Raw genomic sequence first — 27,126 nt, forward strand, 5'->3', positions numbered from 1 at the left:
TATAGGTGGCTTGTTTTGTGTTGGGGATTGTGGGTGGTTGTTTCCTGTCTCTGTGTTTTCGCTGCACCAGATAGGGCTGTATCGGTAAGCAACGTTTGTTATTTTGTAAGTGTTCACAGTTTTGTCTTGTTTATTAAAATCATGTTGAACACGAGCGACGCTGCGTCTTGGTCCGATCCCTGCTACACCTCCTCTTCAGACGAAGAGGAGGAAGGCTGCCGTTACAACACTTCTCGCTATTGTCATTGGTTGCACTAGTTGCACTGTTTGTCTACATAACCTGGTTCAAGTATTCATGACATTACCCTGAAGAAGGCACAGTGATGCCAAAATGTTGGTAAATACCCAATAATTACTGGGAGTTTATATATATAGTCACTATTACTCATCTTTATTTGTCAATCATTTTGGACCACACTGTATATACGTTGCATTGAACTTTAAATTTTTACCCAAATGTATGGCTGATTAAAACGAGTAGGACAGATGTGCAATGAAGTTCACTGATACAGCGGCTCCAGTTCGCTATGCATAAATTCAATTTGATAACTGTCCTATTCCGAGTCGTCCACCAATTCAACCAGTTATTGATGATCTTTTAGCTGACCCTGAGCAGTGGAGTGTGGAGACGTTTAATACATAATACACCCCACTGAACGTCTCAACCATCTGGAGTAAACACTAAACACCCCTTCAAAGTTAGGAGGATTTATTTCTAAATAAAATCTAATCAGTGTTATCACTTGGACGTTTTTCATCATTCCCTCCGTGTGAGATAATACAGTGTGGTACTAATTTATTTTTTCTTATCAGTGAGTATGTTTTCACATATCCCCATCTGATTCAGATGCTGGAAAGTTTTGACTCACATTTTGCACTATATCTGTCGCCAAACCCACTGGCTCCAGGTCATCTATAAGTCTTTGCTAGGTAAAGCTCCGCCTTATCTCAGCTCACTGGTCACCATAGCAGCACCCACCCGTAGCGTTCACTCCAGCAGGTATATTTCACTGGTCACCCCCAAAGCAAACTCCTCGTTTGGCCGCCTTTCCTTCCAGTTCTCTGCTGCCAATGACTGGAACGAATTGCAAAAATCAGTGAGGCTGGAGACTCATATCTCCCTCACTAGCTTTAAGCATCAACTGTCAGAGCAGCTTACAGATCATTGCACCAGTACATAACCCATCTGTAAATAGCCCACCCACCCAACTACCTCATACCCATAATTTTTTCCCTATAATTTCTTCTCCTTTGCACCCCATTATCTCTACTTGCACATTCATCTTCTGCACATCTATCACTCCAGTGTTTAATTGCTAAATTGTAATTATTTTGCCACAATGGCCTATTTATTGCCTTACCTCCCTAATCTTACTTCATTTGCACACACTGTATATAGACTTTCCTATTGTGTTATTGACTCTACGATTGTTTATTCCATGTGAAACTCTGTTTGTGTCGTACTGCTTTGCTTTATCTTGGCCAGGTCGCAGTTGTAAATGAGAACTTGTTCTCAACTGGCCTACCTGGTTAAATAAAGGTGAAATAAAAAAAATCACCCTGATCTGCTTCACCTGTCTTTGTGATTGTCTCCACCCCCCTCCAGGTGTCGCTCAACTTCTCCATTATCCCATGTGTATTTATACCTGTGTTATCTGTTTGTCTGTTGCCAGTTAGTCAAGTCAACCAGAGTTTTTGTTCTCAGCTCCTGCTTTTCCAAGTATCTCTTTTTCTCACCCCCCTGGTTTTGACCCTTGCCTGTCCTGACTCTGAACCTACCCGTGAGCCTGCCTTCTGACCTGTACCTTTGCCCCACCTCTGGATTATTGAACTGCCTAACCTGACCCTGAGCCTGTCTGCCGTCCGGTACCGTTGCCCCACCTCTGGTTTACTGACCCCTGCCTGCCTTGACCTGTCTATTGCCTGCCCCTGTTGATTAAACCATTGTTAATTCGACCTGTCTGCATCTGGGTCTTACCTTCATACCTGATAATATATGTAAATGGCTGTTGACTGCAAAATGGCAAAATGAGTTGTTGGTGTATAATGGTGAATGGAAGATAGGCAGCGTCAAGTGAGGCATTACTCAAAATTACAAACAAAAGCAAAAGAAACCTGAGAAATTCAATACATTTAGTTGTTATTCAATTCATTGCACATTTGCTCATGTGCAGACTCGTCACACTCAATGTAAAGCTTTAGAAAATACTGAGTGCTTTCACCTTGGTTGTAAATAAAATATATGGCATATTGACAGGTAAACCCTTTTAATTCATATTTTATGATAATTATGTAAAGTAAACATTGAGAATGAGGGCAGCATTAGTGGTCCACAACATAAATATATTCATAATTTCTGTAGGTAGTGATGCATTTCTCTTTCCCTTTTCCCATCCCATGAAAATACTCTTAATATTATTAATTGTTTATAGTTCTTTGACAGAATTGTCCCCACAGTTAGTGACCTACCTGTTGTGTAACAAAACCCCATCAACCACTGGCCTTGTCTCTTCTGATCATTGTATTTTCACCTGAAAGTGGCAAAATCCCCACTTTGCAGTTTTTCTTTGTTGTGTGCATGCTTCATATTGCACATAAACATGGAACGTCACTGCCCTTTTTAAAAAGACTTCAACAGGTTTACAATACATAACATCTCTCTCAAATTAAAAAAATAATTTTAATTGACTGTACACAATACCAAAAACACTGCTCTTTCCCAGGTAGTGTATAGCTCTCTTAACATGCCCTTTCCAGATCCAATCATTCTTCTTGTCCGCTTCCTTACCATTTTGTCTTCCTGTCCAGACTTCCCACAGTAAGTAGAGTTATCATCACTGAGGTCTCTCTGCGTGATACTTCCTGTGTCTATACCTCCCATTCCTTTCCTTGGCCATGTTGATGCATGCGTTGTGCTTGTTGGTCTGCAGGTGGTTCCAGTACTTGACCAGTTCGTTGGGCTGGAACTGGTGGGAGGTGATGAGGTGGCTGTACTTACAGCTGGAGTAGGACACCCTCCAGTGGTTGAAGAGGAACTCGTTGGGCGGCGGTGTGGGGTCAATGCGGAGCTTGGCCAGGCATATGCCCACGTAAACGTCCTCCAGGTGCAGCCTCCGTATGCTCAGAGACGCCTGATAGATCCTCTCCGCCATGTCCCCAGATAACACATACCCGGTTCCCGAGCAGAAGATGGGGTACCTCTCGCTAGGGTACAGCTCTGGAGGCATGTACCACTTGCTGTCCTTGTTGCGGTTGGGTGCGTAGCCCCTCATCAGATAGCCAGTGAAGTAGCTCTGTCTGGGTGGGAGCTCGGGCTTCAGCAGCTTCTGGATGAGATACTCTGTGTTAACAAACATGTCACTGTCTGTCTTCATGACATAGTGCGCCTGCGGGCAATGGGTGGCCACCCAGTTCATGCCCATCAGGGTTTTGATGGTGAGGTTGTAGTATGTGTCCTGATAGTCCTGCTGGATGATGTCATGGTGAACCCAGCTCTCCTCCTCGATGGCGGTCTGGGTGTACCTGTCTGAGCTCCGCCCTAGACCCAGCAGGAAGAGTCGGACGAAACCTAGACCCATGGCCACACTCTCGTTGCTCCACGTCTGCCGGATAGCGTTCCTGGCGTCTACCTGGCCTGGCTCTGCAGCGATCAGCAGCACCAAGAACGGGGTACTGTCCCTGCACTTGAAGGGCTCGTTGAGGATGTAGCGGTAGGGCTGGGAATTGAGCCTCCCTCCCACGCCCATCTCCTGCTGTAAACTGTTGTTGGCGCTCATCGAGTTCTCTAGTCCCATTACACCCACCATGGCTCCCCCTCCACCGCCACCCTCAGCCTGCTGGGAGCTGAGGTTAAGCTGGGGCTTTGGAGGCACGTAGCCTGTCTCCCTCCAAAGATTCCGCAGACTCAAGCTCTGATTTGCCTCGGTCTTGGCCGTGCGGAAGCCCCTAACGGTGTAGGTCAGGGGGTTGTCACGGGGCCCGGTCCGGCCCGGCAGCCAGTCCTGGTGGCTGAAGAAGAGGAAGAGGGTGAAGAGGAGGGCCAGGGACAGGAGACCCGCCATGTGGGTCCGGAAGAACGAGCGCTTCATGGCCCAGGTCATCTTCATGGGGCAGCAGTGCCGCCGTCTCCACTGCATGGTGAATCAGCAGGCAGGGGGAGCAGGGGGCTGCAGCTGCTCTGGATGGCGCGGCGGCGGTCACATTTGATCACGTCAAACATGTGTTTGCCAACAGCCAGAGGGTTATTTGAGCTGGCAGATGGGTGGGAGTGAGCCCCCTGGCGGACCTAGTAGGGGATGTACAAGCCCCCCTGGCAGAGCTAGAAAGGGGTTGCTTGCGTCCCCTGGCAGAGCTAGGAGGGTGCTGACTCTGTGGCCATGGAGGCAGGTCCCAGGTTCTTCACTGGCTCTGTAGACACACCAAGGATCATGCTCCAGGTACGGGCTCCTTCAAATCAGAGACTGGAGTCGCCTTCTTAGTGGATCACCTCTCTTATCTGGGAAGACAGAACAGAGTAACAGGCTTGGCAAATGTTCAGAAATGTGCCTACTACTGTAGAATTGTATGGCGTTGAGCCATACGTATGTCAACAGTTTAAATTGTATAGATTTTACTATATCCCCATGAGGAACAAGCTTATTTAAAATTATTCAGCTTTGAATTTGTGTTTTGTTGTTTCTTTGCATTTTATTCCTAGTGGCGGATGATCAAAGTAATTCAGAATGACTCATCTATTCAAAAATGAAACCCCTGCTGCACTGCATGAGTAATGTATAGTCAAAGAAATAGAATCCAATAGAATGGATTCTATGTGTACAGTATAATGTTACGCATTCACCATGGTAAGTACCTCTTGTAGTTTATATTTGCACTTTCCATGAGAGCAGCAAAACCTGACACTCATCTCCACTGGCCTTAAATGTCTGCATAGTAAACGCTCCGCCTGTGGTGGATTGTTAATAATGGGGAATTGAGATGGAGTGAAGAGTGTGAGTTCTTACGTCTGGATGAGGACTGCAATGGGTGATAGGGTGTAGATGCTAGTGGGGAAGGGAGACGGGCGTGTGTGTGCGTGTGCGTGCGTGCGTGCATTCATACTCACGTGCATGTGTGTGAGAGTTGTAACTACACTGCTCAAAAAAATAAAGGGAACACTTAAACAACACAATGTAACTCCAAGTCAATCACACTTCTGTGAAATCAAACTGTCCACTTAGGAAGCAACACTGATTGACAATAAATGTCACATGCTGTTGTGCAAATGGAATAGACAAAAGGTGGAAATTATAGGCAATTAGCAAGACACCCCCAATAAAGGAGTGGTTCTGCAGGTGGTGACCACAGACCACTTCTCAGTTCCTATGCTTCCTGGCTGATGTTTTGGTCACTTTTGAATGCTGGCGGTGCTTTCACTCTAGCGGTAGCATGAGACGGAGTCTACAACCCACACACGTGGCTCAGGTAGTGCAGCTCATCCAGGATGGCACATCAATGCGAACTGTGGCAAGAAGGTTTGCTGTGTCTGTCAGCGTAGTGTCCAGAGCATGGAGGCGCTACCACATTTGTGGCCTGCTGGAGAGCGGTTCAAACCCCTGCTGGATTTATTTATGGTACTATAGATATGTATTAGGGAGCTGTGAACGTGATATTGCATACATCCATGAGCATGTCAGTGTGGATAGGGTGTGGATGTAAACCAGCAGGGGCCTTCTGAGAATTTTATATCAGTTGTGTTTTGCTTTATAGCCTACTTCCTGGTATGCCCATAGTACAAATTGCATGGTAAAACAGTAATTACTTACTAATTACGTAATGACCAGCTGTTCTCTTTCTTTGTGAGTCATTTAAACAACCAGTGCCATGTTCCATTCGGCATCAATTAGTTCTCTATTATGATGAATTGTTTGAAGAACCAACTACATTGTTATTACATAATTTCTCAATAACTAGGTAACCAACAGTTGAGCAGGACTGTGAAACAAAGCATAGGTGTATGTATGAAAACTCCAGAGAGCTAGACTAGCATAAAAACCAGGTCAACATCAACTTCAGTAACCTACCTCTCCTCTCCAGTTCAAGTGCACATAGTATTTGTGGTCTCACTTCAATAGATTAGGCTGCCTACATGGGCGGAGAATCACGTCACAGTTAATTTTCACCATAAAAATGCACCTTTATAATAAAAGCATTACATGCATAATCACATTTGTGGTCACTTTTGAGAATGGTGTTTTCCTGCTAATGGAACAGTCCAGCGTTGCTGAAGCCCCCCAGATCATCACCGATCCTCCACCAAATTTCACAGTGGGTGCGAGACCTGGAGAGGCCTACAAGCCACAGTGTCTAACACCCACTGTGAAATGTGTGTACAGTTGTGGCCAAATGTTTTGAGAATGACACAAATATACTTTTCACAAAGTCTGCTGCCTCAGTTTGTATGGTTGCAATTTGCATATACTCCAGAATGTTATGAAGAGTGATCAGATGAATTGCAATTAATTGCAAAGTCCCTCTTTGCCATGCAAATGAACTGAATCCCCCCAAAACATTTCCACTGCATTTCAGCCCTGCCACAAAAGGACCAGCTGACATGTCAGTGATTCTCTTGTTAACACAGGTGTGAGTGTTGATGAGGACAAGGCTGGAGATCACTCTGTCATGCTGATTGAGTTCGAATAACAGACTGGAAGCTTCGAAAGGAGGGCGGTGCTTGGAAACATTGTTCTTCCTCTGTCAACCATGGTTACCTGCAAGGAAACACGTGCCATCATCATTGCTTTGCACAAAAAGGGCTTCACAGGCAAGGATATTGCTGCCAGTAAGATTGCACCTAAATCAACAATTTATCGGATCATCATGAACTTCAAGGAGAGCGGTTCAATTGTTGTGAAGAAGGCTTCAGGGCGCCCAAGAAAGTCCAGCAAGCGCCAAGACCATCTCCTAAAGTTGATTCAGCTGCGGGATCGGGGCACCACCAGTATAGAGCTTGCTCAGGAATGGCAGCAGGCAGGTGTGAGTGCATCTGCACGCACAGTGAGGTGAAGACTTTTGGAGGATGGCCTGGTGTCAAGAAGGGCAGCAAAGAAGCCAAGGAAAAGGTACAGGGATTGGACTGCTGAGGACTGGGGTAAAGTAATTTTCTCTGAAGAATCCCCTTTCAGATTGTTTGGGGCATCCGGAAAAAAGCCTGTCTGGAGAAGACAAGGTGAGCGCTACCATCAGTCCTGTGTCTTGCCAACAGTAAAGCATCCTGCGATTCATCCATTCATGTGTGGGGTTGCTTCTCAGCCAAGGGAGTGGGCTCACTCACAATTTGCCTAAGAACACAGCCATGAATAAAGAATGGTACCAACACATCCTTCGAGAGCAACTTCTCCCAACCATCCAGGAACAGTTTGGTGACGAACAATGCCTTTTCCAGCATGATGGAGCACCTTGCCATAAGGCAAAAGTGGTAACTAAGTGGCTTGGGGAACAAAACATCGATATTTTGGGTCCATGGCCAGGAAACTCCCCAGACCTTAATCCCATTGAGAATTTGTGGTCAATCCTCAAGAGGCGGGTGGACAAACAAAACCCCACAAATTCTGACAAACTCCAAGCATTGATTATGCAAGAAAGGGCTGCCATCAGACAGTATGTGGCCCAGAAGATAATTGACAGCATGTCAGGGCGGATTGCAGAGGTCTTTAAACACTGCAAATATTGACTCTTTGCATCAACTTAATGTAATTGTCAGTAAAAGCCTTTGACACTTATGAAATGCTTGTAATTATACTTCAGTATTCCATAGTAACATCTGACAAAAATATCTAAAGACACACGATAAACTAATGGAAATTAATATTTGTCATTCTCAAAACTTTTGTCCCCTTTGCTATGAAGCCCCTAAATAAGATCTGGTGCAACCAATTACCTTCAGAAGTCACATAATTAGTTAAATAGATTCCTCTTAACGCTAAAGGGCCTAGCCAGACCATGAAGAACAGCCACAGACCATTCCTCCTCCACCAAACTTTACAGTTGGCACTAAGCATTCGGGCAGGTAGCACTCTACTGGTATCTGCCAAACTCAGATTTGTCCGTACGGCTGCCAGATGGTGATGCGTGATTCATCACTCCAGAGAAGTATCCACTGCTCCAATGGCGGTGAGCTTTACACCACTCCAGCCGATGCTTGGCATTGCGCATGGTGATCTTAGGCTTGTGTGCGGCTGCTCGGCCATGGATACCCATTTCCTTATGCTTCACAACGAATAGTTGTGCTGAAGTTGTTTCCAGAGGCAGTTTGGAACTCGGTAGTGAGTGTTACAACCGAGGACTGACGATTTTTAAGCACTACGCACTTCAGCACTCGGCGGTCCCGCTCGGTGAGCTTGTGTGGCCTACTACTTCGCGACTGAGCTGTTGTTGCTCCTAGATGTTTCCACTTCACAATATCAGCACTTACAGTTGACCGGGGCAGCTAGCAAGGCAGATTTGATGAACTGACTTGTTGGAAAGGTGGCATCCTATGACTGTGCCACGTCTTCAGTAAGGCCATTCCACTGCCAATGTTTTCCTATGGAGATTACATGGCTGGGTGCTCCATTTTTATACACCTGTCAGCAATGGGTGTAGCTGAAATAGCCAAATCAAAGTTAATTTGTCACGTGCGCCGAATACAACAGGTGTAGGTAGACCTTACAGTGAAATGCTTACTTACAGGCTCTAACCAATAGTGCAAATAAGGTAAGTAAAGAAATAAAACAACAGTAAAAAGACAGGCTATATGCAGTAGCGAGGCTATAAAAGTAGCGAGGCTACATACAGACATCGGTTAGTCAGGCTGATTGAGGTAGTATGTACATGTAGATATGGTTAAAGTGACTATGCGTATATGATGAACAGAGAGTAGCAGTAGCGTAAAAGAGGGGTTGGCGGGTGGAATCCACTACTTAGAAGGGGTTTCCACATACACTATATATACAAAAGTATAACAGAATAGGAAAATAAAGCATTTGTCTGGAACTAGTACTGTATGCAAACTCCTTAGGGCTTGTGGGCTGGTGATGGACGTAGAATGGAATGGTAGGGGGGCTTCTTGCATATCATCAGCCGGGTTTAATGCCAGGGGCGGAAGTATAAATTGCAGGTTTGCACAACATGACGCTACTCTGCGCCGCTCTGGTGAGCCTGTGCCATCAGCCCCCCGCCACTCCATGCCTCACCAGCCGGGGCGGAGAGTCATCTGTCAAAGGAATTTTCAGGCTCCAGCAAGCAGTACTGCAGGAGCCTCAGCCAGCCACCGGCGATATTAGCCTTCATCCACCATTCACCTTGCACCTCCAGCTTATCAATACCTCGCCTGCCTGCCTCTCTGCCTGCGTGGAGAGAAGCCACCCTGCCAGCTCTCGCTCTCTGAGTACACACACATACACAGGCATATACACACACAAACATGCTGCCAGATTTTGGCAGGCTGAGGGGCCTACGTTTCTTTCCATATAATTGAGACACAAACAGCTTAGTTCCTGAATTCTTCCTCCATTTCTTTCTGTCTTACTTTCAGTTTGTTTGTTTATTAGCATTGTGTTTGTTCATGTGTTATGATGTGTAATGCTATGAGTGAGTGAGTGAGTGAGTGAGTGAGTGAGTGAGTGAGTGAGTGAGTGAGTGAGTGAGTGAGTGAGTGGGAAAGTGTTTACTCATTTGTCACAACAACTTGATGGGAGCATGCTAACCTTTTGAGCAGAATGTGCCTACCCTGTGCAGGCAGTTACAGCAGACTGAGAGTTGCCAAGGCTGGCTTTGCTTTAAAGGTTAACACACTTTACATCAGAGCAAATCGAATGCTCGAAAGGTTTCTGTTGTTGCCTATATATGGAATAATTATCAGGAGTCTAATACAGTATGCACACACGTGTGGGAGCGCACACACATGCACACACACAGAGTTTATCTGCAGGAGAGGAGATGTTGACGTGTTGTTTGTCAAATCAAATGTTATTGGGCACATATATGTGTTTAGCAGATGTTATTGCGGGTGTAGGGAAATGCTTGTGCTTCTAGTTCCGAATGTGCAGCAATATCTAACAAGTAAAATCTAACAATTTCACAACATATACCCAATACACACAAATCTAAGTAAGGAATGGAATAAAGAATATATAAATATATGGAGGAGCAATGTCAGAGCGGCACAGACTAAGATACAGTAGAATAGTATAGAATACAGTATATACACATGAGATGAGTAATGCAAGATATGTAAACATTATTAAAGTGGCTTGTGTTTCATTTATTAAAGTGGCCAGGGATTTCAAGTCTATGTATAAGGCAGCAGCCTGTAATGTGCTAGTGATGGATATTTAACAGTCTGATGGCCTTGAGATAGAAGCTGTTTTTCAGTCTCTCAGTCCCAGCTTTGATGCACCTGTACTGACCTCGCCTTCTGGATGGAAGCGGAGTGAACAGGCAGTGGCTCGGTGGTTGTTGTCCTTGATTATCTTTTTGGCCTTCCTGTGACATTGGGGTGCTGTAGGTGTCCTGCAGGGCAGGTAGTTTGCCCCCGGTGATGTGTTGTGCAGACCGCAACACCCTCTGGAGAGCCCTGCGGTTGTGGGCGGTGCAGTTGCCGTACCAGGCGGTGATACAGCCCGACTGGATGCTCTGAATTGAGCATCTGTAAAAGTTTGTGTGGGATTTAGGTGACAAGCCACATTTCTTCAGCCTCCTGAGCTTGAAGAGAAGCTGTTGCACCTTCTTCACCACACTGTCTGTGTGGGTGGACCATTTCAGTTTGTCCGTGATGTGTACGCCGAGGAACTTAAACCTTTCCACCTTCTCCACTGCTGTCCCGTCGATGTGGATGGGGGGATGCTCCCTCTGCTGTTCCCTGAAGTCCACGATCATCTCCTGTGTTTAGTTGACGTTGAGTGAGAGGTTATTTTCCTGGCACCACACCCCCAGAGCCCTCACCTCCTCCCAGTAGACTGTCTCGTCGTTGTTGATAATCAAGCCTACTGCTGTTGTGTGATCTGCAAACTTGATTGAGTTGGAGGCGTGCATGGCCACGCAGTCATGGGTGAACAGGGAGTACAGGAGGGGGCTAAGTAAGCACCCTTGTGGGGCCCCAGTGTTGAGGATCAGCGCAGCGAAGCGTTGTTTCATACCTTCACCACCTGGGTGCGGATTGTTAGGAATACATAGGTATTCCTCTTGTCAAAATGGGATAGGGCAGTGTGCAGTGTGATGGCGATTGCATCGTCTGTGGACCTATTGGGGCGGTAAGCAAATAGAAGTGGGTCTAGAGTGACAGGGTGACAGATTGAGGTGATATGATCCTTGACTAGTCTCTCAAAGCACTTCATGATGATAGTCATTTAGTTCAGTTACGTTTGCATTCTTGGGTACAGGAACAATGGTGGCCATATTGAAGCATGTGGGGACAGCAGACTGGGATAGGGAGAGATTGAATATGTCTGTAAAAACACCAGCCAGCTGGTCTGCGCATGCGGCTAGGGATGCCATCTGGGTCGGCAGCCCTGCAAGGGTTAACACGTTTAAATGTCTTACTCACGTCGGCCACGGAGAAGGAGAGCCTCAAAGCGGGCAAAGAACCTGTTAAGCTTGTCCGGAAGCAAGATGTCGGTGTCCGCGACGTGGCCTGCTACATACGTCTTGGGTCTGAGCCGTTGAATTGCGACTCCAAGTCTCTATACTGACGTTTTGCCTGTTTGATTGCTTTAATGAGGGAATAACTACACTGTTTGTATTCGGCCATATTCCCAGACACCTTGCCATGGTTAAATGCGATGGTTCGCGCTTTCAATTTTGTGTGAATCCTGCCATCAATCCACAGTTTCTGGTTAGGGTAGGTTATAATAGTCACAGTGGGTACAACATCTCCTATGCACTTCCTGATTACACTGTTGTCTAATCAAGTGAAATTTCACACCGTCTGATCAGGCATCAGGCAGGCATCCCTTTTGGTAGCGTTTCAGTGATTAGGCAGAACGTGGTGCTTCATTAATGTGTTTCCTTGCCTCCCATCACTGTCACACCAGCCAATTAGTTACAGTGGTGATAATTGAGGCCCCAGCAGTTCCACCTCAGTAAAAAATATCAAAGACTGTATGATAATATTGGAATCCAGCTAATGACTGATACATCTCAAATCACACCTAATGATAGACGCCATTAAATGGTGAAATCTAATAGAACACCAAGGCGTAAAATGTCCAAATGAAGAGTTTCTTTCCAAACCACTATATATCCATTTTCAGAAATGTTGGTAAATCAGCTTTTATTGTTTAACTTCTTATGGCTGGTTGGCAGTATTGAGTAGCTTGGATGAAAAGGTGCCCAGGGTAAACTGCCTGCTACTCAGGCTCAGAGGCTAAGATATGCATATTATTAGTAGATTTGGATAGAAAACACTCTGAAGTTTCTAAAACTGTTTGAATGATGTCTGTAAGTATAACAGAACTCATACGGCAGGCAAAATCCTGAGAAAGAATCCAACCAGGAAGTGGGAAATCTGAGGTTTGTAGGTTTGCCTATCCAATATACAGTGGGATATTGGTCATTTTGCACTTTCTAAGGCTTCCAAAGAATTCCTTTGTCTTCAGAAATGCGATGGAAAGCAGGTCGCTCTCACGTGAGCGCGCATGTTTAGCTTGTGCCAGACACCTGACTCAAAGAGCTCTCCTTCCCTCATTATTCACAGTAGAAGCATCAAACAAGGTTCTAAAGACTGACTCCGGTTGAAACATTATTGAAGATTTATGTTAAAAACATCCTAAAGATTGATTCTATACATCGTTTGACATGTTTCTACGAACTGTAATGGAATTGTCTGACCTGCGCGTCATGAATGTGGATTACTGGACTGAACGCACAAACAAAATTACTGGACTGAACGCACAAACAAAATGCGTATTTGGACATAAATGATGGACTATATCGAACAAAACAAACATTTTTTGTGGAACTGGGATTCCTGGGAGTGCATTCTGATGAAGATCATCAAAGGTAAGTGAATATTTATAATGCTATTTCTGACTTCTGTTGACTCCAAAACATGGCGGATATCTTTATGGCTTATTTGGGCTCTGAGCGCTGTACTCAGATTATAGCATGGTGTGCTTTTTCCGTAAAGTTTTTTTGAAATCTGACACAGCGGTTGCACAGCGGTTGCAGATCTTATGAAAGAGATTGCTGTGTTTTATCAGTATCTACATTTCTTTGCAAAAGTATTCATCCCCCATGGTGTTTTTCCAATTTTGTTGCATTACAACCTGTAACTTAAATGGATTTTTATTTGGATTTCATGTAATATACATACACTACCGGTCAAAAGTTTTAGAACACACTCATTCCAGGGTTTTTCTTTATTTTTACTATTTTCTACATTGTAGAATAATAGTGAAGACCTCAAAACAATAAAATAACACATATGGAATCATGTAGTAACCAAAAAAGTGTTAAACAAATCTAAATACATTTTATATTTGAGATTCTTCAAATAGCCACCCTTTGCCTTGATGACAGCTTTGCACATTCTTGCCATTCTCTCAACCAGCTTAATGAGGTAGTCACCTGGAATGAATTTCAATTAAAAGGTGTGTCTTGTTAAAAGATAATTTGTGGAATTTCTTTCCTTCTTAATCCATTTGAGCCAATCAGTTGTGTTGTGACAAGGTAGGGGTGGTGTACAGAATATGGCCCTATTTGGTAAAAGACCAAGTCCATATTATGGCAAGAACAACTCAAGTAAGCAAAGAGAAACGACAATCCATCATTACTTTAAGACATGAAGGTCAGTCACTACGGAACATTTCAAGAACATGGAAAGTTTCTTCAAGTGCAGTCACAAAAACCATAAAGCGCTATGATGAAACTGCCTCTCATGAGGACCGCCACAGGAATGGAAGACCCAGAGTTACATCTGCTGCAGAGGATAAGTTCATTAGAGTTATCTGCCTCAGAAATTGCAGCCCAAATAAGTGCTTCACAGAGTTCAATTAACAGACATTTCATCATCAACTGTTCAGAGGAGACTGTGTGATTCAGGCCTTCATGATCGAATTGCTGGAAAGAAACCAATACTAAAGGACACCAATAATAAGAAGAGACTTGCTGGGCCAAGAAACACGAGCAATGGACATTAGAACGGTGGAAATGTGTCCTTTGGGCTGGAGTCCAAATAGGAGATTTTTGGTTCCAGCCGCCGTGTCTTTGTGAAACGAGGTGTGGGTGAACAGATGATCTCCGCATGTGTATTTCCCACTGTAAAGGATGGAGGAGGAGGTGTTATGGTGTGGGGTGTCACTGTCTGTGATTTATTTTGAATTCAAGCCACACTTAACCAGCACGGCTACCTCAGCATTCTGCAGCGATACGCCATCCCATCTGGTTGGGGCTTAGTGGGACTATCATTTGTTTTTGGGACAATGACCCAACACACCTCCAGGCTGTGTAAGGGCTATCTTACAAAGAAGGAGAGTGATGGAGTGCTGCATCAGATGACCTGGCCTCCACAATCCCCTGACCTCAACCAAATTGAGATGGTTTGGGATGAATTGGACCACAGAGCGAAGGAAAAGCAGCCAACAAGTGCTCAGCATATGTGTGTAGTCTTTCAAGACTGTTGGGAAAGCATTCCAGGTGAAGCTGGTTGAGAGAATGCCAAGAGTGTGCAAAGCTCTCATCAAGGCAAAGGTTGGCTATTTGAAGAATCTCAAATATTAATAGTATTTGGATTTGTTTAACACTTTTTTGGTTACTACATGATTCCATATGTGTTACTTAAGAGTTTTGATGTCTTCACTATTATTCTAAAATGTAGAAATAGTCAAAATAAAGAAAAACCCTTAAATGAGTAGGTGTTCTAAAACTTTTGACCGGTAGCGTACATATATTGTGGCGTACAGCAGGTCAGCCACCAGGGGGAGACTCGTCGAGGCCTGGTGACAGACGACGTATACATCACGGGGCGATGGCTCCGTCTGCTGGACGTGCCAGGTCTCGACGGGATCTCCGGCCAGGACAAATTGGGGCCGATTGGGGATTGGTTGATTGATCAAGGGCTGATTACTCACCAGCTGTACAAGTCCCATAAAGCTGCAAAAAGGGCAGCACACAGGGGAGAGCCTGGGGGAGGAAAGGACTCCCATATAGTTGGGGACGGTACCAGAGGTTAATGGAGAGCGTTCAGTTTTGATCCCCACAAGATACAGCAAGACCTAGAGCCCAGAAGACGGTATCCCTGAGAGGGTCTCTTGGGGGAGGCCTATTATTTTCTTTTGGACTATTATTTTAATAAACACCTTTGAAACTGAGCTAATCCTACTCTGTCTGTGTCTGATCTGTGTAAACGTTCTGACCCAACCCCCTGGTCGGACATGACACGGAAGCTCTATTAGACTCCGGACGTATGGGAATGCCCAAAAGGCTCTGTACGTTTGAACGGACAGCACTACGGGAAGGATGGCCAAGGCAGACTGGCCCCGTTCCTCTCTGGGAATGCCCAAAAGGCTTATTGGGACCTGAACGACGAACAGGCGGCTAACTACGATGGACTCAAATGGGAGATACTCAGCCGCTACGGGTACAGCTTGGCCCATCAGGCTCAACTATTCCACAACTGGAGGTTCGTAGCCGACGCATCCCCCTGAGCCCAGATGAGCGACCTACTACGCGTCACCAGGGGATGGCTCCTAACTGACGTACCCACCCTCTCCATCCAAGACAAAGTGGTACTGTATCGCTTCCTACGGGCACTACCCCACAACATGAAGAGGGCAGCGAGGCTATGCGTGCCCCAGACCTTGGATAGCCTCCTGGAAGCAGTGGAGATGCATCAGAACACTCAAGCCCTGCTGAGTGGGAGGCGGGCTGAGTCGACGACCCATTCGAAGAGTCGGAAGGACAGCCTCGCTGCTGGGTACCCCGAACCGACAGTCGGCAGGGCCAAAGCACCGCAAACCCGTGGAGAGACGGCTGGGGTAGGGCCGACCCGCCACCGACGACCCCAGGTAGATGGAGACCAAAGGAGGTGTTTTGAGTGTGGCGCCTGGGTGCACATGGCCTGGAATTGCCTGCCTCGAGAGGAGTCGATGCGATCAGCAAGCCCCGGAAGCGAGGTGGGTCGCGCTGTGAATTACGTCACCTCCTGTTGGGCACCCATAGTCCCGGTAAAGGTTGTCGGACATAACACGGAAGCTCTATTAGACTCCGGAAGTATCGTTACCCTTATAACCTCGAGCCTGCTGAACCAAATGACTGAACGGGGAAGGGAGATGTCCATTTCCTGTGTTCACGGGGACACAAAGCGGTATCCAACCGTATGGGCCAACCTCGTGACGCCACATGCGAACTGCCAGATAATGGTGGGTGCAGTACCTCTCCTAGTGGGATGAGATTGTCCACTGCTCGTGGGGGCAGGAGTGGAGGAAGAAGGTACGAGCCAACCCAAAGACGATAGCGAGGACAACCCATCGCCTGTGCGGCGCGGAAGCAAACGGTTGATCAACCTGTATCTATCGCCAGTCACTCACATCCAGAAGTAGCTGTCAATCCACCGCTATCACTTGGGCTGCAGCAGCTTTCAAGTTAGGGTCCTCCCACTGGGCCATCCTGAATTGTCCCCTCAGTTGGCCCCCAGGGGGTGTCTCGACTGGCCCTTCAAAATTGAGGAGGGGGAGGCTGGGCTCTTCCTCCCGTGGTTCCCCAGGGTACACCGGTACATCCTGGACACCGGTACATCGAGGACACCGGTACATCCTGGGAATCGTAGACTATGCCACCCGGTATCCCGAGGCCATTCCCCTACGGGCAGCGGTGTCCAAGGGAATCGCCCGGAAGCTGTTCCACCTCTTTAGCCGGGTGGGCATCCCGAACGAGATCCTGACAGACCAAGGTACTGAGTTTATGTCCCGCTTAATGAAAGATTTTTGTGCTCTCCTGCAGATCAAGCAGATCCGGACCACCGACTTTCTCCTGCAGATGGATGGGCTTGTCAAGCGGTTCAATAAAATGCTCAAACATATGCTGCGGACGGTCATCGAGCAGGACGGGAGGAACTGGGACCAGCTACTTACTACCCCACCTAATGTTCTCAATCCGAAAAGTACTCCAGTCCTCCATGGGGTTTTCCCCTTTCAAACTCCTCTACGGGAGGAGGCCACGCGGCCTACTGGACCACGCCAAGGAGGTGTGGGAAACCCAACCGACCCCCTTACGCAGCGTGGTAGAGCACGTGGAGACGATGAGGGAGCGGATGACAGCCATATGGCCAGTCGTGATGGAACATATGGAGAAGTACAAACGCGCCCAAGCCCAGGTCTACAATCGGGGAGCCCAGCTCCGAGAAATCCAGGTGGGAGACAGGGTGTTGGTCTTGATCCCCACTGCTGAAAGTAAGTTCCTGGCAACATGGCACGGGCCCTACGAGGTGATCGAGAAGCTGGGACCTGTCAAATACCACGTACGGCAGCCCGGGAGATGGAAACAGATTTACCCACGTGACCCTGTTTAAGAAATGGCACGAGAGGACAGCCTTGTCCGTGTTATGGTCGGGACCCAGGACGCCAACGGTACTAGTGGTCCATATAGCATTTTGGAAATAAACTCTTCAAATTGTTTTTTGTTTTTGTGACAGTCAAACCGAGTTTAAAGATTAACATTGTGTAAGTTTTTCATCCTATCAAAGTCCATAGTCTAATATGTTGACGGTCAGTTATTATCAATGCGAGCCTTGTCAGAGTATCGATCGTTCTTTGTTTCATAGTTGTTATTGGCACTCTGTCAAATGCCCTCGTATATTCAATATTGAGCTGTGTGTGATGCTATATGTTTGTTTATTGAGGCCAAAACAAAGACCTTGTCAAAACAAAGGTCTCTGGATAGTAATTTTGGGGGGGACTGGATTATTTGATGAAACAAATGACCTTATGTATACCAGACAGATGCTGCTGAAAACCGACCAGCTGACAACCAACTGCATGTTTGGCTGAAAGAGTCTAGAGAGGACATTGTGGTGTCTAGAGAGGACATTGTGGTGCACACAATAAATGTGATTGAATAAACCATTCAAGGTAGACTACTCTTCACACGTACCTTAACCATAACTGTGATATTTGTTTTGATAAAGCAATCTCACAAGTCTTCAATATGTGTACAGGTTATGACTGTCATACAATGCTATGGCTGTATTCCCCTATTGTTACAGCCAGACTCCGTCAGGGTCAGTCTGAGGCCAAAGTATTAAGCAGTTATCACTCAACCCACCCCTCAGTCAGAACATGCCATTTTTTTCTAAGAATAGCCTTTATGCTCTTTCCATCCAGTGCTGATGTCTCTCTGTGTGTGTGTGTGTGCTGCTGCTCCAGAACGGGTCTAAATGAATTGCTTAGTGTTCTGAAATCTCACACTATACCCTCTGACCCTATCGCTCTCACATCTAAAGGCATTTTAATCTGATGTTATGATTATAAATAACTTAGCGGCTTGTGTTGTTATTGCCATCATCCTGAACAACATTTACAGCGATGTTCAAGTAAAGACACATCCGGCGCCGAAACGAGATGGCCGCCTCGCTTCGCGTTCCTTGGAAAATATGCAGTATTTTGTTTTTTTATGTGTTATTTCTTACATCGGTACCCCAGGTAATCTTAGGTTTCATTACATACAGTCGGGAGGAACTACTGAATATACGATTAACGTCAACTCATCATCGTTCCTACCAGGAATATGACTTTCCCGAAACGGATCCAGTGTTTTGCCTTCCACCCGATACAATGGATCTGATCCCAGCCGGCGACCCTGTGCGACGCCGTAAAAGGGGCAAACGAGGCGGCTGGGGGTCTTCTCCTGGCAGGATTCGGAGCCGGGCACATCGCGCTCCACTCCCTAGCATACTACTCGCCAATGTCCAGTCTCTTGACAATAAGGTTGATGAAATCCGAGCACGGGTAGCATTCCAGAGAGACATCAGGGATTGCAACGTGCTCTGCTTCACGGAAACATGGCTAACTCAAGAGACGCTAACGGAGTCGGTGCAGCCAGCTGGTTTCTTCATGCATCGCGCCGACAGAAACAAACATCTTTCTGGTAAAAGAGGGGCGGGGGGGTATGCCTTATGATTAACGAGACGTGGTGTGATCATCATAACAACACACAGGAACTCAAGTCATTCTGTTCACCTGATCTAGACATCCTCACAATAAAATGTCGACGCATTATCTACCAAGGGAATTCTCTCAATCATAATCACAAGCCGTATATATTCCCCCCAAGCAGACACTCGATGGCCCTGAACGAACTTTATCTGACTCTTTGTAAACTGGAAACCACACACCCTGAGGCTGCATGCATCGTAGCTGGGGATTTTAACAAGGCAAATCTAAAAAACAAAACTACCCTAAATTCTATCAGCATATCGATTGTGCTACCAGGGCTGGTAAAACCCTAGATCATTGTTATACTAATTTCCGCGACGCATATAAGGGCCCTCCCCGCCCCCCTTTCCGGAAAAGCTGACCACGACTCCATTTTGTTGATTCCACAGCCTACAAACAGAGAACTAAACACAAGCTCCGCGCTAGGGTCTGTTCAACGCTGGTACCGACACAATCTGATTCCACGCGCTTCAAGACTGTTTCATCTCCGGTCGCGGATTGGGAATTATGTTCCGCATTGCGTCCAAAAACAACAATATTGACGAATATGCTGATTCGGGTGAGCGAGTTCATTAGGAGTGCATTGACAATGTCTAACCCCACAGCAACGATTAAAACATTCCCAAACCAGAAACCGTGGATTGACGGCAGCATTCGCGTGAAACTGAAAGCGCGAACCACTGCTTTTACCAGGGCAAGGTGACCGGAAGTCATGACCGAATAAAACAGTGTAGCTATTCTCTACTGTTCTACCTACTTTTTGCAAGGCAATCAAAACAGGCTAGTCCCAGTACAGAGACAAAATCGAGTCGCAATTCATCAAGCTCAGACACAAGAGGTATGTGGCAGGGTCTACAGTCAATCACGGATTAAAAAAAAGAAAACCAGCCCGTCGCGGACCAGGATGTCTTGCTCCCAGACAGGCTAAACAACTTTTTTGCCCGTTTAGACAATACGTGCCACTGACACGGCCCCCTACCAAAACCTGCGGCTCTCCTTCACTGCAGCCGAGGTGAGTAAAACATTTAAACGTGTTAACTTCTTCAGGCTGCAAGCCCGACATCGGGATCAATATGACAACAGTCTGTCCAAGTGCAGAGCGCGAAAATTCAAAATCTATTTTTGTAAAATATTTTAACTTTCACAACATTAACAAGTCCAATACAGCATTTGAAAGTATAAACTCTGTCAATCCAGCCAACATGTCCGATTTTTTATAAATGTTTTACAGAGAAAACAACCACATATATTTTGTTAGGCCAATCACCACCAAATAAAAAGAAAGAAAGGACATTTTTCACAGCACAAGTAGGCGTGCATTTAGCATGCACAAGCCAACCTAACTAACCTAGAACCAACCCTAAATAACCTAAGAAAAAACTACCTCAGATGACAGTCCTATAACATGTTACACAATAAGTCTATGTTTTGTTCAAAAAAAATGCATATTTTAGCTAATAATCAGTTTTACATTATCTGCTACCATCTACATATGCTACAGTAAGAAACCCGGCACGGAGTAGCCAGAGAAAATAACAGACACCAACGTTAACTACCTTATTACACTTCAGAAAACATTTCAGAAGAAATATATGGTGGATAGCTAATGAAAGAGAAAGATCTTGTGTAATACAGACAATATTTCAGATTCTTTAAATGTTTTACAGCGAAAACCACTATATTCATGTTAGCTACACCACCAATACAAAAAGAGAGACAGATATTTTTCACAGCACCGGTAGCATTGCAGTCTAGCATGCAGCTAGCATGCAAAGCCAACCTAACTAACCTAGAACTAACCTAAATAACTAGAAAAAACTCCTCAGATGACAGTCCTATAACATGTTACACAATAAATCTATGTTTTGTTCGAAAAAGTTGATATTTTAGCTATAAATCAGTTTTACATTACTGCTACCATCTTAGCCACCATCATAGTACATCAGATATCGCACGGCAGTAGCCAGAGAAAACAGACACCAACGTCTACTTCTAATTTCACATCAGAAAAAATTTCAGAAAAATATATGGTGGATAGCTAATGAAAGAGAAAGATCTTGTGAATACAGACAATATTCCGATTTCTGAAGTGTTTTAACACAAAACACAAACAATATATCGTTATATTAGCTTACTATCAATAGCTAACACACAGCAGCATTGATTCTAGTCAAACGCTAGCGATAGCACAGTTCGACAGATATATGAAAAGCATCCCAAATTGGGTCCTTATCTTTGTTGATTTCCATCAGAATGTTCTCCAAAGGGTCTTTGTTCAGAACGCGTGTTCATTTGGACCTAGAACGAACGATGTCCCTGTTGAATTAGCATGACACACTGGCCATGCCGTGCTAACCTCTCCGTTTGACAAATTCTTGCGTCGCATCACGTTAAAGTCCAGAATAAATTTCAATAATATAATTAAAGTATATTGAAAAAACATACTTTAGGATGATTTTGTGACATGTATAAAAGAAAATCGAAGCTGGAGGTCATATTCACCTATAACGAGTGTTTTCAGGAGCCGAGTCCAGTTCTACTTCGCGCCCAGAAAAAAATATAAAGTGCGCACTTATCACTCAAAGAGGTTCCTTTCAGTCCCTGACAGAGATAATCAAGTCCTTTTTTCTCTCACTTCGCATGACAACAGGGAAGATGTGTGACGTGTTTGTACAGTCCTAAGTGCCAAGGCCTTTTATAGAGAGTATCTTGAAGAGAGACATAGCTTCTTGGAATGTCACTTTTTCCAGAAAATGGGCTGTAAAAAGAGTTATGTTTCACTTAGAGAAATAATTAAACCTGTTTTAGAAACTAGAAGGTGTTTTTATATCCAAAGGTAATAAATAATATGCATATTGTAGAGCAAGAATTGAGTACGAGGCGTTTGAAATGGCCACCTCTTTCCACTGCTTATACTTACGGCTGATTTTTGAGCCATAAGAGGTTAACCCTCGCAAGGCTGCAGGCCCAGACGGCATTCCCAGCCGCTCCTCAGAGCATGCGCAGACCAGCTGGCTGGTGTGTTTACGGACATATTCAATCAATCCTTATCCCAGTCTGCTGTTCCCACATGCTTCAAGAGGGCCACCATTGTTCCTGTTCCAAGAAAGCTAAGGTAACTGCGCTAAACGACTACCGCCCCGTAGCACTCACTTCCGTCATCATGAAGTGCTTTGAGAGACTAGTCAAGGACCATATCACTCCACCCTACGGACACCCTAGACCCACTCCAATTTGCTTACCGACCAATAGGTCCACAGACGACGCAATCGCAACCACACTGCACACTGCCCTAACCCATCTGGACAAGAGGAATACCCATGTGAGAATGCTGTTCATCGATTCGATTACAGCTCAGCATTTAACACATAGTACCTCTCAAAACTCGTCATCAAGCTCCAGACCCTGGGTCTCGACCCGCCCTGTCAAGCTGTGCTGGTCCTGGACTTCCTGACGGCGCCCCAGGTGGTGAGGTAGGTAACAACATCTCACCCCGCTGATCTCACACTGGGCACAAGGGTGCGTTCTGAGCCCTCTCCTGTACTCCGTTACACCACACCCCACGACTGCGTGGCCATGCACCTCCAACTCAATCATCAAGTTTGCGATGAACACTAAGTGTTAGGCTTGATTACAACAACGACGAGACGGCCTACAGGGAGGAGGTGAGGGCCCTCGGAGTGTGGTGTCAGGAAAATAACCTCACACTCAACGTCAACAAAACAAAGGAGATGATTGTGGACTTCAGGAACAGCAGAGGGAGCACCCCCCTATCCACATCGACGGGTCAGTAGTGGAGAAGGTGGAAAGTTTTAAGTTCCTCGGTGTACACATCACGGACAAACTGAATTGGTCCCCCACACAGACAGCGTCGTGAAGAAGGCGCAGCAGCGCTCTTCAACCTCAGGAGGCTGAAGAAATTCGGCTTGTCACCAAAAGCACTCACAAACTTCTACAGATGCACAATCGAGAGCATCCTGTCGGGCTGTATCACGCCTGGTACGGCAACTGCTCTGCCCACAACGTAAGGCTCTCCAGAGGGTAGTGAGGTCTGCAGAACGCATCACCGGGGCAAACTACCTGCCCTCCAGGACACCTACACCACCCGATGTCACAGGAAGGCCATAAAGATCATCAAGGACAACAACCAACCAAGCCACTGCCTGTTCACCCGCTATCATCCAGAGGCGAGGTCAGTACAGGTGCATCAAAGCAGGGACCGAGAGACTGAAAAACAGCTTCTATCTCAAGGCCATCAGACTGTTAAACAGCCACCACTAACATTTAGCGGCCGCTGCCCATACTGACTCAACTCCAGCCACTTTAAAAATGGGAATTGATGGAAATTATGTAAAAATGTACCACTAGCCACTTTAAACAATGCCACTTAATATAATGTTTACTACCCTACATTACCCATCTCATATGTATATACTGTACTCTATATCATTACTGCATCTTGCCATCTTTATGTAATACATGTACCACTAGCCACTTTAAACTATGCCACTTTATGTTTACATACCCTACGGTACTCTTCTCATATGTATATACCGTCTCTATACCATCTACTACTTGCATCTTGCCTATGCCGTTCTGTACCACCACTCATTCATATATCTTTATGTACATATTCTTTATCCCTTTACACTTGTGTGTGTATAAGGTAGTAGTTGTGGAATTGTTAGGTTAGATTACTTGTTGGTTATTACTGCATTGTCGGAACTAGAAGCACAAGCATTTCGCTACACTCGCATTAACATCTGCTAACCATGTGTATGTGACTAATAAAATTTGATTTGATTTGATTTGATTTGAAGTAGGCCTAGTGGAGACGTGAACATAAGTCTGATTGAATCTACTCAGCACTTTACTTTGTATTCTTACATTCTGTCCTCTGTGGGTTGACTTCTCCGTTTTCTGGGGGTTTTCAAACATGGGGAATGTCCTGGGAATTGCATGCTATTGTGCTTCATTCAGAGCGAGTGTATCATTTGTATATTGGTTTCTGGTAAACGTACACCTTCACTCCTCTTTCTTTCTTTCTGTCTCTTTCTGTCTCTTTCTCTTTCTCATTCTCTCTGTTCAATCGTGGCTTGTTTGTTCCGTGTCTATCTGGATAATCTTGAGTACAAGCAGGAAAGGCAGGCCCTGAGAAAATGTGTATGTGTGTGTGTGTGGGCTAATGTTACTGGATTGACGGGGTGTTTCTTTACTTCATCGCCTAGGCGCTGGTCAAATTTAGGCCAGGCCACCGGAGCCCCCCTGTACACAAATCCATATCTGATGTACACTCAGCCGTAGCAACTCAGAGGCATTTTCTGATACTGTATTAGTATTTGTGAGATATACAGCAAACCCTCAGAATGGGTGCAGCTTAGTAAGAATAGTTTAATTAAATGAGAATAGGTGATCTTTGTTGACGATGCAGCTGCTGTTGGGTTATGTGTGTGTGTGTGTCATAGATTTAATCATTGTATTAAGTTGTGTCTGTGTGTGTGTCATAGGTGAATTCACTATGTTGGGTTGTGTGTGTATCTTGTGCGTTAAGTCATTTTGCTGGGTTGTTTGTGTGTCTCATCTGTTAAGCTGCTGTGTTGGGTTTTGTGTGTGTGTTCGCAGGTTAATCTGCTGCAATAAATGATGACGTGCTTTGAAAATGAGATCCTATTTAAGTAGTAGAGGGGGAAGCCTGCAACCCAGATGAAGAACCAAACCCCATGCATTTCAAAGGGACATCTCAGCAATTAGCTGTCCCTAAGCATCAGGGCCAGTGTGCCAATTTCCCCAGTCAGTGGGATGGACATGATGCATGGGATAGAGCCAGTGTTAATTGAATTGGATCAATGAGATCTGCCTGGCATGCCAGCATGATTCACTGGATCAGGCAGGTAATGGTTTTGAAAGGTCTGAGAGGGCTGTAAACGACAGAGCTGTGAGCCTGGCTATGCTGTGGGAAGAGGATATATTGATGGATATTACATTTGCTATTAGGATTTTACCCACAGTTTTCAATTTAACACTTCCTTAGAAATGATATGTGACAATCTCAAATAGAGTTAAACTAAAATGTTTTAAAGTGTTGACAAATTAACACCCCAAGATTGTTGGGTGTTGCATATTCCAACTGAAATTAACACTTTATTAGAGCTAATGCTGTTACACTTCCTCAGGATTAGGGAATTAACACCTGTGGTGTTACAGTAACATATTTGGGGGTTTTGTTTTAACACTGTAGAGTGTAAAGCCTTATTGCATATTTATTTCCCAGGGTACCTTTCAAGGGAATTTTAGAGGTTCCTGTACCACCCACGACTGTGTTTGCTAGTGACAGAGGCAAGCCTGTTGCATTTGATGGCTTTCAGTCTTGTAGCCTTCACCAACTAAGGTTACATTATTTATGACAATACAAAACCTTTTGGGGACAATACCATACTTTGACAGCCTAGTTGTACCCTAGCACAGTGGCCTGAAACTCATGGTTTGCAGGCCACGTTGGCAAGTCACATTATGCTGGCTTGCAAAGTGTTATACCATTCTTATAGGATGTCTAACAATTGGAACTTTAAATCACCTGAAATCTGTTGTTAGAATGACTGCCAAGGTAGGGAAGAATGATAAATGAGACTACCTAAACCATCTCAATAATTTGTGAAATAAGTTCAATAACTTACAGATTGGATTCGTTTAGAAACGTCTATGTTATTTAGTGTATTGTTACTTTGTGTAGTATAAGATCAATTATTCAATCAATGTCCACAAGAAACATATATATACATAAAAAATAACTCTTCTAAAAAGCAACCTGCAGCAAAGCATGCTGGGAAATATAATAATGAGGCCTCTCCCATGTCTTTTTCACTCTGAGAGAGTTAATGATAATTAACTCAACACAGTATAGTATTCTACTGTGATTCAAATAACACTTCATTTATTAACCGCAGGTGGCGTCAATATCAATGCCACTGATGTAAGCACCACTAGAATCAACACTCAGGTATAACACTCACAACACTTTTGTGTTTTTTACCTAAAAACTGAGATTTTAACACCCACAAATGTTCTGTGATGGGAGAGAGAGAGGAGAATGACGGAAAGAGGAGAATGGAGGGGGGGGTAAATTAATAATGAGGATTGGGGGAGGTTGAGTGCCAGAGCTGTTGAGACATATAGTACTGTACCTCCTCCTGTGACTGGCACACGGACTGTGTGATCACTGGTGCCGTCTGTCGACGCACTCGGCACGCCAACACTGCTCCTCTCCTCCGAAATCTGGGGAAATGTCCACTTCCACCCTGTCTGCCTAATCATGCAACACACACCCCCCTCGCCCGGGTCTGAATGTATTATTGTTGGTGTAACACTCATCCATTTGTCACAGTGCGTTCCACAGCCTGTGTCTTCTCCTCTCCTCATCTGCCTCACCAAGGCTTCAGGTTTAGGGTTCTTTCTCCCCTCTTTTCAATCCTTGTCTCAACACTACACCTTTCCTATCTCTCCAACGGTCTCACCAGTTTCTCTCTTTCTCCTCCTGTCCCCACTTCCCTTATGCAATGTGCCTGAAAATAAAAAAGAAGCCTTCACTGTGCCATTTGTTTCCTCTTCACTGTTCTTTTATGCATCTGTTATCCTCAGCCTGCTCTGCTGAAGGAAAGGAAAGCAGTGCTGAAGGACGATAGAGCCGAGCTGTGGTGGTAGTGCTGCGGCTAGTCCCTCATGTTGCTAGGCAGTCTGACAGAGAGAGCGAGAGAAAGGAAAAGAGAATAAACCCTCCACTCAGGGTTTCTGAGGATGGCTGCAGTAGAACATGATTCTGAATCTCGAGGAAAAAGCTCTCGTCCCTATTTTTCTTTCTCTCTCTCCCTCTCTCTGTCCAGCTGCTCTCCTCTCGGCTGGGCTCCGTTGTTCTGTAGCGGGAGGAGAAGTAAGCAGCTGTAGCGTGGAAGCAGAGGCAGAGGCAGGC

At 45.3% G+C, this 27,126-nt stretch overlaps 1 protein-coding gene across 1 annotated transcript; it reads right to left on the minus strand.

Moving 5' to 3' along the window:
* Positions 1-2,250: 2,250 nt before the first annotated feature.
* Positions 2,251-27,126, minus strand: LOC111971406 (beta-1,3-galactosyltransferase 2-like). The gene is made up of 2 exons (XM_023998165.1): positions 26,345-27,126; positions 2,251-4,495 (listed from the first exon to the last, which is right to left on the minus strand). Exon 2 carries the CDS (start codon positions 4,134-4,136, stop codon positions 2,835-2,837), a length of 1,302 nt encoding a protein of 433 aa, XP_023853933.1. The 5' UTR covers positions 4,137-4,495; positions 26,345-27,126; the 3' UTR covers positions 2,251-2,834.

The sequence above is a fragment of the Salvelinus sp. IW2-2015 genome, linkage group LG13 (assembly GCF_002910315.2).
Source record: "Salvelinus sp. IW2-2015 linkage group LG13, ASM291031v2, whole genome shotgun sequence".
Classification (NCBI taxonomy): domain Eukaryota; kingdom Metazoa; phylum Chordata; class Actinopteri; order Salmoniformes; family Salmonidae; genus Salvelinus; species Salvelinus sp. IW2-2015.

What these genes read in the sequence shown, in the direction of transcription:
- LOC111971406 (XM_023998165.1), bottom strand. Translation starts at nt 4,136, where the DNA reads ATGCAGTGGAGACGGCGGCACTGCTGCCCCATGAAGATGACCTGGGCC.